The sequence below is a fragment of the Cynocephalus volans genome, chromosome 10 (genome assembly GCF_027409185.1).
Source record: "Cynocephalus volans isolate mCynVol1 chromosome 10, mCynVol1.pri, whole genome shotgun sequence".
Taxonomy (NCBI): Eukaryota; Metazoa; Chordata; class Mammalia; order Dermoptera; family Cynocephalidae; genus Cynocephalus; species Cynocephalus volans.
Window position 1 is genome coordinate 31,662,714 of NC_084469.1, and position 12,987 is coordinate 31,675,700.

Genomic DNA, 12,987 nt, shown 5'->3' on the forward strand with positions numbered 1-12,987 from the left:
ATTCAGACACTGTGCCCAGTCACCTCCATGGTCTCCTGGACTGTGAGAACATGTGGCCCTGAGCTTCCTGGGCCTTCCCGGGTCCTTCTGTCCCCAGATCATGCCCTGCCTGGAGGCCGTGGCCTTGATCCTGCTTATCCTGCTGGTTCCAGACCCACCCCGGGGAGCTGCTGAGAAGCAAGGGGAGGTGGCTGTGGGAGTTCAGAGGAGCAGCTGGTGTGAGGACGTCAGATACCTGGGGAGAAAGTGAGTGTCCCTGCTCCCCACTGTGAGCCACAGGAAACCCCTCTGCCTGCCCAGCATTACTGACTTCCTTCTTTCTGCCTCCAGGGAGCCCTCCCTGCTTGTCCCAGGGTTCACCACCCTCTTCTTCCTCTGAGCTTCTACTCACCAATGAGATGCCCCTCCCTCATTGGGGCTCAGCCCCCATTGCCTCGTCATGTGACAGAGATATGGGCTGGGAGGGAGGCAGGCAACGTGAACTCCAGCTGTGCCTCTGCCACTGCCCTAGTCCTAAGTGACCCAAGACTCGAGCCTCACTTTCCTTATTTATTTTCCAGTCTTGCTGGCTTCTTGGGGCTGCTGGGAGGGGGCTGGGAGCTTTTTCTCACCTCTTCAAGCCTCATGGGAGTGCATCGTCCTCTGTCCCAGGCATGCTCAGGGGTAGGGTGGGGAGGAGCAGGAGTTGACTGTGCCCAGGCCCATGAGTCACTGCAATGTGCGGCACGGACTGGACTGGCTCTCTTTGTTACAGAGCTATGGGCCAGTTCAGGGGACTTGGGAAGATGCGGGCAGGCAGGACAGCTTCCTGGAGAATGTGATGTTGGGTTGGGGCCTCTCAGGATGGGGGGATTTGGTTCTACAGAGCTGGGGAGGAAGGCACAGCGTGAGCAGGGGTGTGGAGGTGGGCTGTGCGGAGGTCTCAGGAAGGTCGGGAGGCTGGAGCTCAGGTTGCTGCTGGGAAGGATCTGGAGGCTGGAGCCTGGGGTAACCTGAGTGCCCAGGAGGTGGGAGGAGTGGACAGGCCCCTGCAGTCCCTGCCCACTCCCAACATCTGCCAGGGCACTTTCTCTTGCAGCTGGAGTTTTGTGTGGTCAACCCTCGGAGTGACAGCCATGGCCTTTGTGACTGGAGCCCTGGGCTTCTGGGCCCCCAAGTTTCTGTTTGAGGCCCGTGTGGTCCACGGGCTGCAGCTTCCCTGCTTCCAGGAGCCGTGCAGCAGCCAGGACAGGTGAGGGTCCTCTGGGGGCCCTCGGCACCCAGCCCAGATCAGGGGGCTCCTGCAGGGGAAGTTCTTAGGAGGTTGTGAGCTCCCAGGCTCAGTCTTTCAGGGCACATGATGCTCTCTGAAGACAGCAGGGCTCAGGGCCCAGTGGCAGGCAGGAGGCCTGGTTCTAGCTCTGGCTGAGCCCTGCCGCCCTACATGGCCACAAGCAGCTCCCTTGTCCTCTCTGGGCCAGAATCCCTGTCTTCTCACTCCTGGGGCTGCTGTGTGTGTGGGGTGGGGTGGGGTAGGATGGAGGGGATGTGGGGGTCCAGAAGGCACTGGTGGAGGAGGGAGTTGAGGCTTCTGTGGGGCCTGTGGGACGTTGGGAGTCTGAGGCAATGTCCTTTGGAGGGGCCTGTAGTGTCTTCTGTGAGGTCATCCCATTTCACAGATTGTAAATTGAGGCACTGGGAGGCCGCATGACTTCTCTGGTCTAGAGATTTCACACCTGTATTCATTTGTTCCCTGACTCCTCTGGGGCACCGAGAGTCCTGGGAAAGTTCTGGGAGGCTGGGGAGGGGCTGGCACTGTGCCCACAGAGTGTGCCCTCTCCCACCTCCTGCCTGCCATCCTCCCACCCTGCTGTGCTCCGCTGTGTCCCCACCACCTTCCACCCCATTCTTCAAGGACTCCGATGACCTCCTGATGCTGGGTCAAGAGCATCTCTCAATCCTCCTTGTCTTCTCCTCCCTCTTGACACCCTCAGTCCTGTTCTGCTTCTCCTCTCTGGTTGATGCTTGTCTGTCTCCTCTCTGTCCCCTCTTCCTCTCTGATCCTGCCCTGATGGGATCCTCAGAGTTCCTCAGAGCTATTTGTTCTTTCCCAGAGCCCAGCCTAGCCTGCGGCTTCGGCGACACTAGTCTTCCCCTGGCTGCACCTACGTCTGCCTCCCCCGACCCCCCGGCCTCCGTCTCACTCCCCGATGCCCACAGAGAGCTTCGTGTAATGTCCAGAATACCCAAGGCTTCTCACTTTTCCGTGCTTTGCCCCAGCTGTGCCCTTTGCCCATAGCTCTCCTCCCTTTTCTTTTTTCTTTTTCTTCCCTTTTCTTATTATTACTTATGAAGCTTTTACTTTAGTTCAGACTCTATGCCAAGCATTGAAAAACCTTCAAAGGAAAGTATTCCTATTATTCCAGTATTACAGATGAGGACATAGAAGACCAGAGAGGTTAAGTGTCCAAGGCCACACAGCGAACCACTAATAGAGCCGGGATTCGAACCCATCTGACTCCAAAGCTAGTGCTCTGAAGCTCCACGTCCTGTAGTTTCTGTTGGCTGCCTATTGCCGCTAATCGGAACATCTCCCCGCCAAGCTGGGAGCAGCTTCCTGGCACACAGTAGGTGCTCAGGGCAAGTTTGTGAATGAATGCATAAAGTGAGGCTGTGAAGTGTGTCTTGGCTCCACAGCTAGACTGCTATTTCTTTGGAGGCAAAGAGCCACTGGAAACTAAAAGCCCCACAGCAGCTTGACACAGTGAGGTGAAAACAGGACCCCGTCTGTTCCCCTGCAGCGGGTAACTGGCTGGGTGCTCCTGGGCAAGTCCTTCCACCATTCCAGCCTCAGCCTTGGGGCTCCAGCCTAGCTCCTCCACAGAACCTGTGTGAGAAACTGACATGGGAGTGTGTGTTAGTTTCCTGTGGCTGATGTAACAAATTACCACAAACTTGGTAGCTTAAAACAAAAGAAATTTATTTTCTCGCCATTTTGGAGGCCAGCAGTCCAAAATGGTTTTACTGGGCCAAAATCAAGGTGTCAGCAGCAGGGCCACTCTCCGCCTGGAGGCTCTGCGGGAGAATCCGTCCTTGCCTCTTCCAGCGTCTGCAGTCTCTGTTTCTCTGGTCACACGACCTTCTCCTCTTTTGTCTTAAGTCTCTCTCTGCTTCCCTTCAATGAAGACGGGTGTGACTGCATTTAGGGCTCACCCGAATAATGGAGGAAACCCGCTCCATGTCAAGACCCTTAATTTACTCACATCATTCACGGTTCCAGAGATTAGGAGGAGCATCTCAGGGGAGCATGGTTCAGCCTATCACAGAGTGGGTGGGAGGTCCTGGTGTTGGGGTTCTGCACAGACCTCAGTTGTTAATTCACCCTCCTTGATTAGGATAAGCTCCAAGGTATGGGTGGTGCAGGACAGGAAGCTGCAGGACGTGGGATTCCAGCCCAGCCAGAGGGAGAACTTTCAACACTCAGAGCTGAAGTGGTCCCGGTGGAAGGGGGTGCGTGTGTGTGTGTGTGTGTGGGGGGGGTAGTGAGCATCCCACCCCTGGTGGTGTTGAGTAGAGGTTGGACAGGTGCTTGTGAGGGCCATTGCATGGGGGTCGGCATAGATCTTACAGGCCTTTAAAGGGCTCTCTTGGCTCTGAGAGTGTGTGATCCTGGGGAAAGCCTTGTGTGGGTTGGGGGAATGCAAAGGTCCTGGTGGCTGGGATGTGTCCTCTGGCCACACCTCCTGCTGAGGGGCTTGTGGGGGTGCTGTCCAGGTGGCCTGTCTGAAAAATCAACCCTAAGTCTCACAAATGTTTTGAGAACCTGCCAAGGCTGGCTCAGTTCAGGACTCAGACATGAATAACATTCATCCAGGATTCGGGGTCATTTGACTGGGTTGAGCTGGAGCCTTGTACAGCTTGGAAAGCTGGGAAGGTTGGGTGGGCACCTATAAGCTGCCTAAGGACACACGTGCTTCCGGCTGGTAGGCCGAGGCCCAGGAGGCCTGGCTATGTCCCAAGGGGCTGTGTGAGCTCAGGCAAGTTCCTGTCCTCTCTGGGCTCCATGCTCTCTCCTATATGCTAGGGGAATGGGGCTGGAGAATGAACCCATTTGTCCTCAACCTATGGATGGACATTTCACAGGAGCTGTTCAGGAGAGGTGGTTTTTGTGGCACTCAGTGTGTCGGTGACCATGGTCTTGCACTATCCCTCTCTGACATCTTGGTGGGAGCCGTGGAAGTAATAGCAGGGAATCCAGACATCCCACACACTTCTAGGAATGTTTGGGTCTGGGAGGGGATCCTGGACAAATGGAGAAGGGTGGGTGGGGGCAACTGTGCTCCAGGTCAAGGGGACACCGTGGGCCAAGGCAGGGAAGCCCGAAAGCATAGGGTGAGTTTACAGAATTTCCATTCATTTGTGCAAAGTCACGGAGGGGGAAAGGAGGGGAAGCTACATTGGTCAGCGGGGGCCAGTCCCACAGGGCCAGCAGTGCTGACCGGGAGCCTTCTCAGAGGACAACGGGGAGCCACAGAGGGGCTGGAAAGATTCTGGTTAGAGTTTTGTTTTCAAGAGCTCACGCTGATAAGTCTCAGCTATCCCTTTGAGCTCCTTTAAAAGGAGGCTTGGGAGAGCAGGATGGGCCAGGAGGGTGAAGGCGTGTATTCAAATCCTAGCTCTGCCATGTACTAGCTGGGTAGTCATGGCCTTACCCTTTCTCAGCCTGGCCTTCCTCACCTGTCCATTCAGGAATTCCGGGAGGATCAGTGAGTTCATTTGCTCAATATATACCTCTTTTGTGCCAGGCTATATGCTCCCAGCACGGAGCCAAGAAAGTAAACCAAACCTAGTCTCTGTTCTCCAGGAAGTCACAGGCTGGTGGATGGCCCTGGTGATAGAGATACAGAAGGTGCTATGAGAACTGATGAGAGTGAAGGAATCAGCAAGGGAACAGGGGAAGGTATCCCCAAAAGGGGCATTTGTGGTGGGTCCTAAAGGATGAGTAGGAGTTTGGTAGGTGGAAAAACTAGAGCAGAGTGTTTCAGATGGAGGAGTAAAAGTATGAGGTAGGGAGTGGGGTGGTGGAGAATTTCAGGTGGGGGACACGGTCAGATCTGTGTTTCAGAAAGCACTCTCGGGGGCATGTATGGAGGTTATTCTGGAGGGACAGTCTCCACCGAGGGGAGGGACAAGAAGGAGCCACATGGACTGGAAGTGGGTCCTGCAGCAGGTGGGAAAGGCAGTGAAGGCAGGAGGGGCTGCTTGAGAGGTGTTCAAAGGCAGGGAGTGGAAGGATGGGACTCAAGGAGGGAGGGTGTGTGAATGTCCAGACAAAGGACGGGCGTGTTGTAGGAGCTCAGTAAATAAACGCTCCCTTGCTGCTGTTCCTCTTAGCATTGAGGGCTAGAAGGAGTGAAGGTTAGGGCCAGAGTGGGACCCTCTGGAATGAAGATTTCTGAGTGGGCAGTTTTGGGTGGTGAGAGGGTGGAGAAGGTCACTGGAGATGAGGCAGGCTGAGACCTGGGGTGCTGGGGTGCTGGATGGACCATCCACATGGCCAGTGGTATCCCCAGGATGAGGTAGGAAAGGGGATGGGGGAGGGAAGGCAGAGCACACGGGTCCCTGATCAGGGTCCCGAGCCCCCAGGAGTGTAGGTTTGGAGGGAGGGGTGGGGGAGGTCAGGTCAGGAGCCCACAGCCACGTTCCCCGTAGGCACCAGATCATGCACCTAGACCAGAAGACTAGACCTGGGGTGAGGGAAGGAAGAAGGGCCCCTATCCTGACTCCACCCAGCTGACCAACCCCTCTCTGTTCTTTCCTATCAGCCTGATTTTTGGGGCACTGACTGTCGTGACCGGCATTGTTGGGGTCATCCTGGGGGCAGAAGCTGCGAGGAGGTACAAGAAGGTAAACGCAAGGGCTGAGCCTCTCATCTGTGCCTCCAGTCTGCTGGCCACAGCTCCCTGCCTCTATCTGGCTCTCGTCCTGGCCCCGACCTCCCTCCTGGCCTCCTATGTAAGTGAGGTGGGGGCGGGGTTGGCGGGGCACTCCTGTTTATACAGGCTCACCCTGCGCCAGGTCTTTATTACTCCTCCTGTAGCTTGTTATCCTCATTTCACAGATGAGTAAATGGAGACCCACCAAGATTTAGACAGCTAGGAAGGGGCATAACTGGGATTTGAACCCAAGCCTTTTTGACCCTTAAAGTGTGTCCTCTGAGCTCCTGGTGAATGCTTTGATTTGAGATAATGGGACTCATTTACTCCCAGGGCATGTGGTGAGCCGGAGAAGAGATAAGGTAATTCTCCCCAGATGACAGATAAGGAAAGCAAGGCCCAGATTGGTCATAGCCTATGGGGACATTGCTGTAAGGGTGACAACCGTGATGATGTCCAGTTTTCCAGATCCGTACCCATCCCGTCCCTTCACGCGCCTCACGCTCTGGCTGCACCAGTGATGGGCACGCAGCCCTCCTCGCCTTAGCCTGTGCCCATTCCCTCCACCAGGGGCACTGCTCTCTTTTCTGTGCCTCCTGAGATCTGTCTCCTGCAAGATGCAGCGCAAAGCCATCCATCCCCTCTAAAAGCCCTCCCAGATCACTCCGTCCTCATGTCACAATTCATTTGACCTGCTGGATGAGCTCAGGAAGGGCAGCCACCCCCCACTGTGGCCCTCTGTCCTCACCCATCTGGCACCTGCCCCCAGACTTCCCCAGGGGCATCAGCCCCAGGGTCCATGTTCTCAAGTGACATGTGTCGGGGTGCCCCGAGGATGCCTTTTGTGAACGCCCCTCAGGTTGTCCTCATATAGGAGGGTCAGCATTTAGCTGGTGTCCAGCCAGGGAGTAAGGCCAGTTTCCTTCCTGATAAGCACTGCCCTCTCTGTGAGGGACTGCCTGAAGCCCCTCTCTCAGCTTAAGCAAGGGACTCTCAATACATCCCCCCAGCCTGACTCCGCAGCCTTCTGCTCTGAAAGCTGGCCGGGGCCACATAGGACAGCTCCTTTTCTCTCACCACATCCTGAAGGTGGGTCTGACACCTGTCTTAAGGTGTGGGCACTGTTGTCCTCAGCCTTGGGCTTCAGCTGAAACTCCTGCAGCTTAGAAAAGAGTGTGTGAGTGTTGGGGGGAGAGGGCTGTCACTGTTCCCTTCTGCACGTGCTCTTATGTAGTCCTCATGATCCCCTGATGGGGAAGGCTTTTTCTCATCCAGCTGGACAGATTGGAAAACTGAGGCCCAGAGACAGCAGCAGGCAAATAGTGGGACAGACAGACCTGTAGCTCAGCTCCGAAGACTACAAAGTCCTTCCTGCTGCACTGAGCCTTGTCACCCCCAAGGGAGAGGGACAGAGCCTGGCACACACTAGACACTAGTGAATGCCTTAGTGCTTACTGCCTGAAGGAGGGAAGAGTGACTGGTATCATCACCTCCACCTGGTGGGGGCTGGTGGCGCTGACCTCGCAGGGAAGCTGAAGCCTGGGCAGATGGAGGCCCATCGCAGGCCTGTCCCTGCATCCGCCGGCTGGGCCATAGACCCCCTGCCAGCTCTGCTTCTGCCACCGTCTCGGTTGGCTCTGGGAGGCGGCTCCTTGGCTGTGCTTATGGGACACAGCTGCCCCCCCAGCAGTCTGGCACATCTCCAGTGCTGGATGGCTCATCTAGAAATGACATTGCATCTCGGCTGACGAAGCCAGATGGAGTAACTCTTCTCTAGTCCCGCCCCCCGGGTGGAGGGCCGAGGGGCAGGAAAGCAGACAGGGCCAGAATGTGTCCATCCCCCAGGGCCGGGAAGCTGCATGGCCTGGAATGACACCCTGTGGCTCTGAGCCCCTGTGGCCAGAATGCCAGCCCTCCAGATGTGGTACGGATCCCACCCCCACCTCTGCGGCTGTGTCCTTGCCTCTGAGGTCCACCCCGATGTTTGGACGTGAGATTCAGGCTCCGGCTTCTCCTGATCACCAACCATCAGTCTTAAAGCATTTAACATCTCCCATATCTCCCCTCTCCTACTGTTCCTTCTGCCCTGTCCTGGTTCATGACTTCTGGTGTTTTTTTAGGACTGTTCCAGACCCTCCTGGTCTCTTTACCTTCCTGCTCACCACCATAGCCTGGTCTCCCCACACTGGCAGTGTGAGCTTTCTGAGACCACAAAACTTCTCTGCTCAAAAGCCTTGCATGGCTCCCTGGTGCCTCTGCAACCAGGTCCGACTCCTCATCCTGGCATTCCACGCCCCTCATGAACTGCCCTGACAACCTTAGTAGCCTTATCCCCCCAACCATGTTCCTGCCATGCAGGACCCCTCCTGATTCTTGGGACATGTCCTGTGCTCTCCCCCTCCTCTGTTTTCCCTATCCCCAACCCCTTCTCCATATGCCCAAATCATACCAGACCCTCAAGGGCCAGCTCAGCGCCATCTCTCCATGGAGCCTTCTCTGCTTGCTGAACCTCTGTCACCATCCTTTGTTCTCCTCAGTGCTGTCTTCCTTGGGTCATGGCTACTTGTGCTCTGATTCCTCTCCCAGCACCAGCCTGTGAGTTTTCACAGGGCCCAGGTCTGGTTCCAATCTTTCTCAGCACTCTTGCCTGAAGCACAGGGTCAGGCATGTGGGAAGTGGCATGGGGGTAAATCACTGCTTGCCGAGTGAAGAGTTAAGTGAGAAGCTGTTTGCATTTATTTATTTATTTGACAAATATTTCTTGAGTGCCAATGAAGGAGTGTGCTAGTTTAAATGCTGGGAATACAGCATAAACAGACCAAAATATCTTTGTCCTTAGGGAACTTACATTCTAGTTGGGGGAGGGAGGCAGCAAGCAAGATACATAAGTAAAATTCACACTATTTTGGATGATAATGAATGCTCAGGAGGGGAATAGAGTCGGGAAGGGAAATAGGGAGCTTGTGAGTGTTAGGGGGAGAGGGCTGCAATTTTATGTAGTGTGGCCAGAGAGGCCTCACTGAGAAGGATTGTTGAATAAAGAACTGTAAGAGGGAAAGGAGTGAATTGTGTGGCTATTTGGGGAAACAGCAATCATAAAGGCGCTGAGTCAGGAGTTTACTTGGTGGGTTTGAGGAACTGTAGGAAGGCCACTGTGGTTAGTACAGAAACAGAGGAGGGAGAGAAGGAGGTGAGGGCAGAGAGTTGATGGGGGCCAGATCATGTAGGGCCTAGTGGGTGTCAGGTGGAGTTGGCTTTTACTTGGAGTGAGATGAGGTTTTGTGGTAAGAAGTGAGAAATCTGGCTTTTGATTTCTGCATCTATTGAGATGATCGTGTGGTTCTGTCCTTTATTCTATCACTATAGTGTATTACACTGACTAATATTTATGTGTTTAACCAACCTTGCTTTCCTGGGATCTCTGTTGGTCGTGGTGTGTAATCATTTTTATGTGAGGCTGGATTTGGCTTGGTAGTATTTCATTGAAGACTTTTGTGTCTGTATTCATAGGGGATATTGGTCTGTAGTTTTCTTGTGGTGTCTTTGGTTTTGATATCAGGGTAATGACTTCGGAATCAGTTGGCAAGTGTTCCTTCCTATTATGTTTTTTGGGAAAGTCTATGAAGGATTTGTGTTAAATCATCTTTAGACATTTAGTGGAATTCACCAGTGAAGCTATTTGGTTCTAAGTTTTTGTTTGTGGGAAGTTTTTTTTTTTTTAATCCCTATATAAAGATGATTGATAAGGGGATCTTAACCCTTGACTTGGTGTTGTCAGCACCACGCTCTCCCAAGTGAGCTAACCGGCCATCCCTATATAGGGATCCGAACCCATGGCCTTGGTGTTATCAGCACCACACTCTCCCGAGTGAGCCACAGGCCGGCCCTGTGGGAAGTTTTTTGATCGCTACCTCAATAGTTACTCGTTATAGGTGAGTTCAAATTTTCTATTTCTTCTTGAGTCAGTTTTGGTAGTTTTCATCTTTCTAGGAGTTTGTACACTTAATCTAGGTTAATCTAATTTGTTGTCACATAATTTTTTGTAGTATTTCCTTTTAGCCCTTTTAATTCCTGTAAGGTCAGCAGTAATGGCCCCTCTTTCATTCTTGATTTTAGTAATTTGAGTCTTCTCTTCTCTTTTCCTGATCAGTGTAACTAAAAGTTTGTCAATTTTGCTGATATTTTCAGAGAGCCAATTTTTGGTTTCATTGATTTTTTTTCTATTATTAGCTTCTGTTTAATAGAATGACTCTGGCTACTGTGTTGAGAATAGTCTTGGGAGCAAGGCCGAGGCAGAGACAAGTGTTAGGAGGCTGTTGTTACAATGCAGGTGAGAGATGATGGGGCTTGGGCCAGAGTGGCAGCAATGGAACTGGTGAGAAATGGTTGGATGACAGATATATTCTGAAGATGGAGCAATCAGAATTTCCTGATAGATTTGATGTGGGATATGAGAGAATGAAGAGTCAAAGATGAGTTCTAGGATATTGACCTGAGCAGCTGGAAAGGGAGAGAGGCCATTAACTGAGATAGGAAAGTGAGCAGGAACAGTGGATTTTGGGGGGAAGATCAATGCTTGGTTTTGTACTTTCTGAGTTTGTGGTGGGACGTCAACATCCCACAGAGTTGGATGCAGGAGTCTGAAATCCAGATGACATGGCATCACCTCAAAAACTTCAGTGGGTAGGAACTGGCTGTTGTCTACCATGACGGACGTCATTATGTTTTGGGGAGCTAAGGGGGTCAGCATTAGAAAGGGTGTCCAAACAGGGCTGAGTAATTGGCTTATGTTGGGCTTCCAAATAGGAAGAGTCACTTTAGATTCTTCTACCCATCCATCCATCCATCCACCCATCCATCCATCCATCCACCCACTCATCCATCCATCCATCCATCCATCACTTCATCTTCTGAGATTGCAGGAACAAAAGTCCTTCCTGCACTATCTCTGCTGCTGAGGGAGCAATACTGGGGAGATAGGCTCCAGGATCTTCTTAGGAAGGCCCCATGGGCAGGTGGAATGTGTGCTAGTGTGTGCATGCATCTAAGTGTGAATGTATTCAGGTTTGTGAATATGAGTGTATATATATGTGCTCTTGTGTGTATACCTCTCTGAGTACATATATATTCATGTTAAATGTATATTGTGTGTACATGTTTATTCATGTTAATTTGTGCACATATACGTGCATGGTGTGTATGAGTCTGTCCACATGTGTAGTTTTGTATACATGTCTGTGTGTGAGGGTGCACATACCCATGTATCAGTACATGCAGATAATTGCATGGGATGTGTGTGCACATGTGTGTCTATGGCTGAGTATAGCTTTTCTCCAACTACTTTTGTGGCTTAACTGCATTGCATGGGAAAGAGGGGTTTTTGGTGGCACAGTGTGTCTGCTCCCAAATTTCCTGAGGTAGGGGCCAAATCATGCTGCATGTTTCATGGAAATGAGATTTTCTGAGCATATAAAGCCTGGTCTGGGCCTTACTTGGGGGAGCCCATTCCCTGTGGCCCACCTGCGGGTGCTGAGGTTTCCATCTCTTCTATTGGTCCAAGTTCTCTTGGCAGAGGAAGCGGACTTCCCGGCTGTTAATTAGGATCCAGACACACACACAGCAGGTTTTGGCTCACACCCCCTTCCTTGGCCTCCCTCCCAGAGCTGCTGCCCTTCAGAGGAGAAGGGGTTTGTGGCTCAGAGGAGGGACTGAATCCAAGGCAGGGGCTGGAGGACGTGGCTGAATGTTGGCAATCCCCCCTCAGGGGGCTTTGTGGTTGAGATGGAGAGGTAGGAGTGGGGGCATTGGAGAGAGCATGCATCGAGGAGTCTGAGAAACCTGCACATCATTTCTACTTCTTCACTCACTAGCTGTGTGACCTAGGGCAAGATCTTGACCTTGCCGAGCCTCAATTTTCTCAGCAATAAAATGGGAATGCTACTATTTACCTCTTGGTTTCAATGAGGAGATAAACGAACATTTGCACCTGTTCTAGTTACTATGGATATGTAACAAAGCAGTGGCTTAAAACCACAAAAACATTTATTTTGCTCATGAATTTGCAGTTTGGGCAGGGCTCGGGGGCGGGAGGGGAGAGCATCTCTTTCCCACTTGGTGTTAGCTAGGCAGGATGGGGTGGGAGACCGGATCATCGAAGGCTAGCGGCAATCTGGCAGTTGATACTGGATATTTGCTGGGACCTCAGCTGGAGCTATTGGATGGAACACCTGCCTGTGGCCTTCCCATGTGGCCTGGGCTTCCTCACAACATGGTGGCCAGCTTCCAAGGACTAGTGTCCTGAAATAGAGCCAGATGAAGCTGTATTGCCTTTTATGACCTACCCTTGAAAGTGATCCTGGAAAGTTACACTTTTGCTGCGTTCTGTTCTTTGCTTGAGCCACAGCTTCCTGCTCAGATTAATGGGGTGAGCAAATGGACTTCATCTTTTGATAAGAGAGTATCAGTGGTCTGGAAGAGCATGTAGGACTGGAAATATTGCAGTGGCCGTCTTCGGAAAATACAATCTGCCATTGTGCTGCAGGGGCTCCTCCTGCACCGTGCGCCGGGTCCTGTGGACGTCTGACATTGCAGGGAAGAGTGTCTGTGCATGTGGCTGTGAAGCCCGTAAGGTGTGGGTCTCTAGTTCCATGCTGCTCTTCTGGTCTCACACATGAGAAACTTGGGTTGGGGGGTCAAGTGCTCACCCTCAACCCCCTGCTTGACCTCATGAGGTGAGGGAGCAGATATAATCTGAGGCCTCAAGGGACAAAGCTGAGGTCGTGGTGAGGTGGCTGGGAGGTGGGTCTCAGCTGGGATGAGCAGCACCGATGCCTCGCTTATCAAATACTTCCCAAGCACCTCCTGTGTGCCAGGCACCGTTCCAGGCACTGGGGGTACAGCATTGAACAAAACAGGCAAAAATAAGTACGTAATAACACAAGCATGTATAATAAGTAGTATGTCAGATGGTGATGCATTCTATGGAGAGTAACAGAGCTGGGAAAGGGGACACGCAGAGTGACAGACAGTACAGGGGGTCAGTGGAGGCCTTGCTGAGACAGTGATGCTTCAG

The 12,987-nt window shown here is 52.5% G+C and overlaps 1 protein-coding gene across 1 annotated transcript in view; it reads left to right on the forward strand.

Annotated features, from left to right (window-relative positions):
• Positions 1 to 12,987, forward strand: part of SPNS3 (SPNS lysolipid transporter 3, sphingosine-1-phosphate (putative)) — a 41,655-nt gene that overhangs the window by 11,580 nt on the left and 17,088 nt on the right. The window contains 3 exon segments of the mRNA XM_063112950.1: positions 98 to 246; positions 1,079 to 1,231; positions 5,805 to 5,994. Coding sequence (XP_062969020.1) covers positions 98 to 246; positions 1,079 to 1,231; positions 5,805 to 5,994 — 492 coding nt within the window.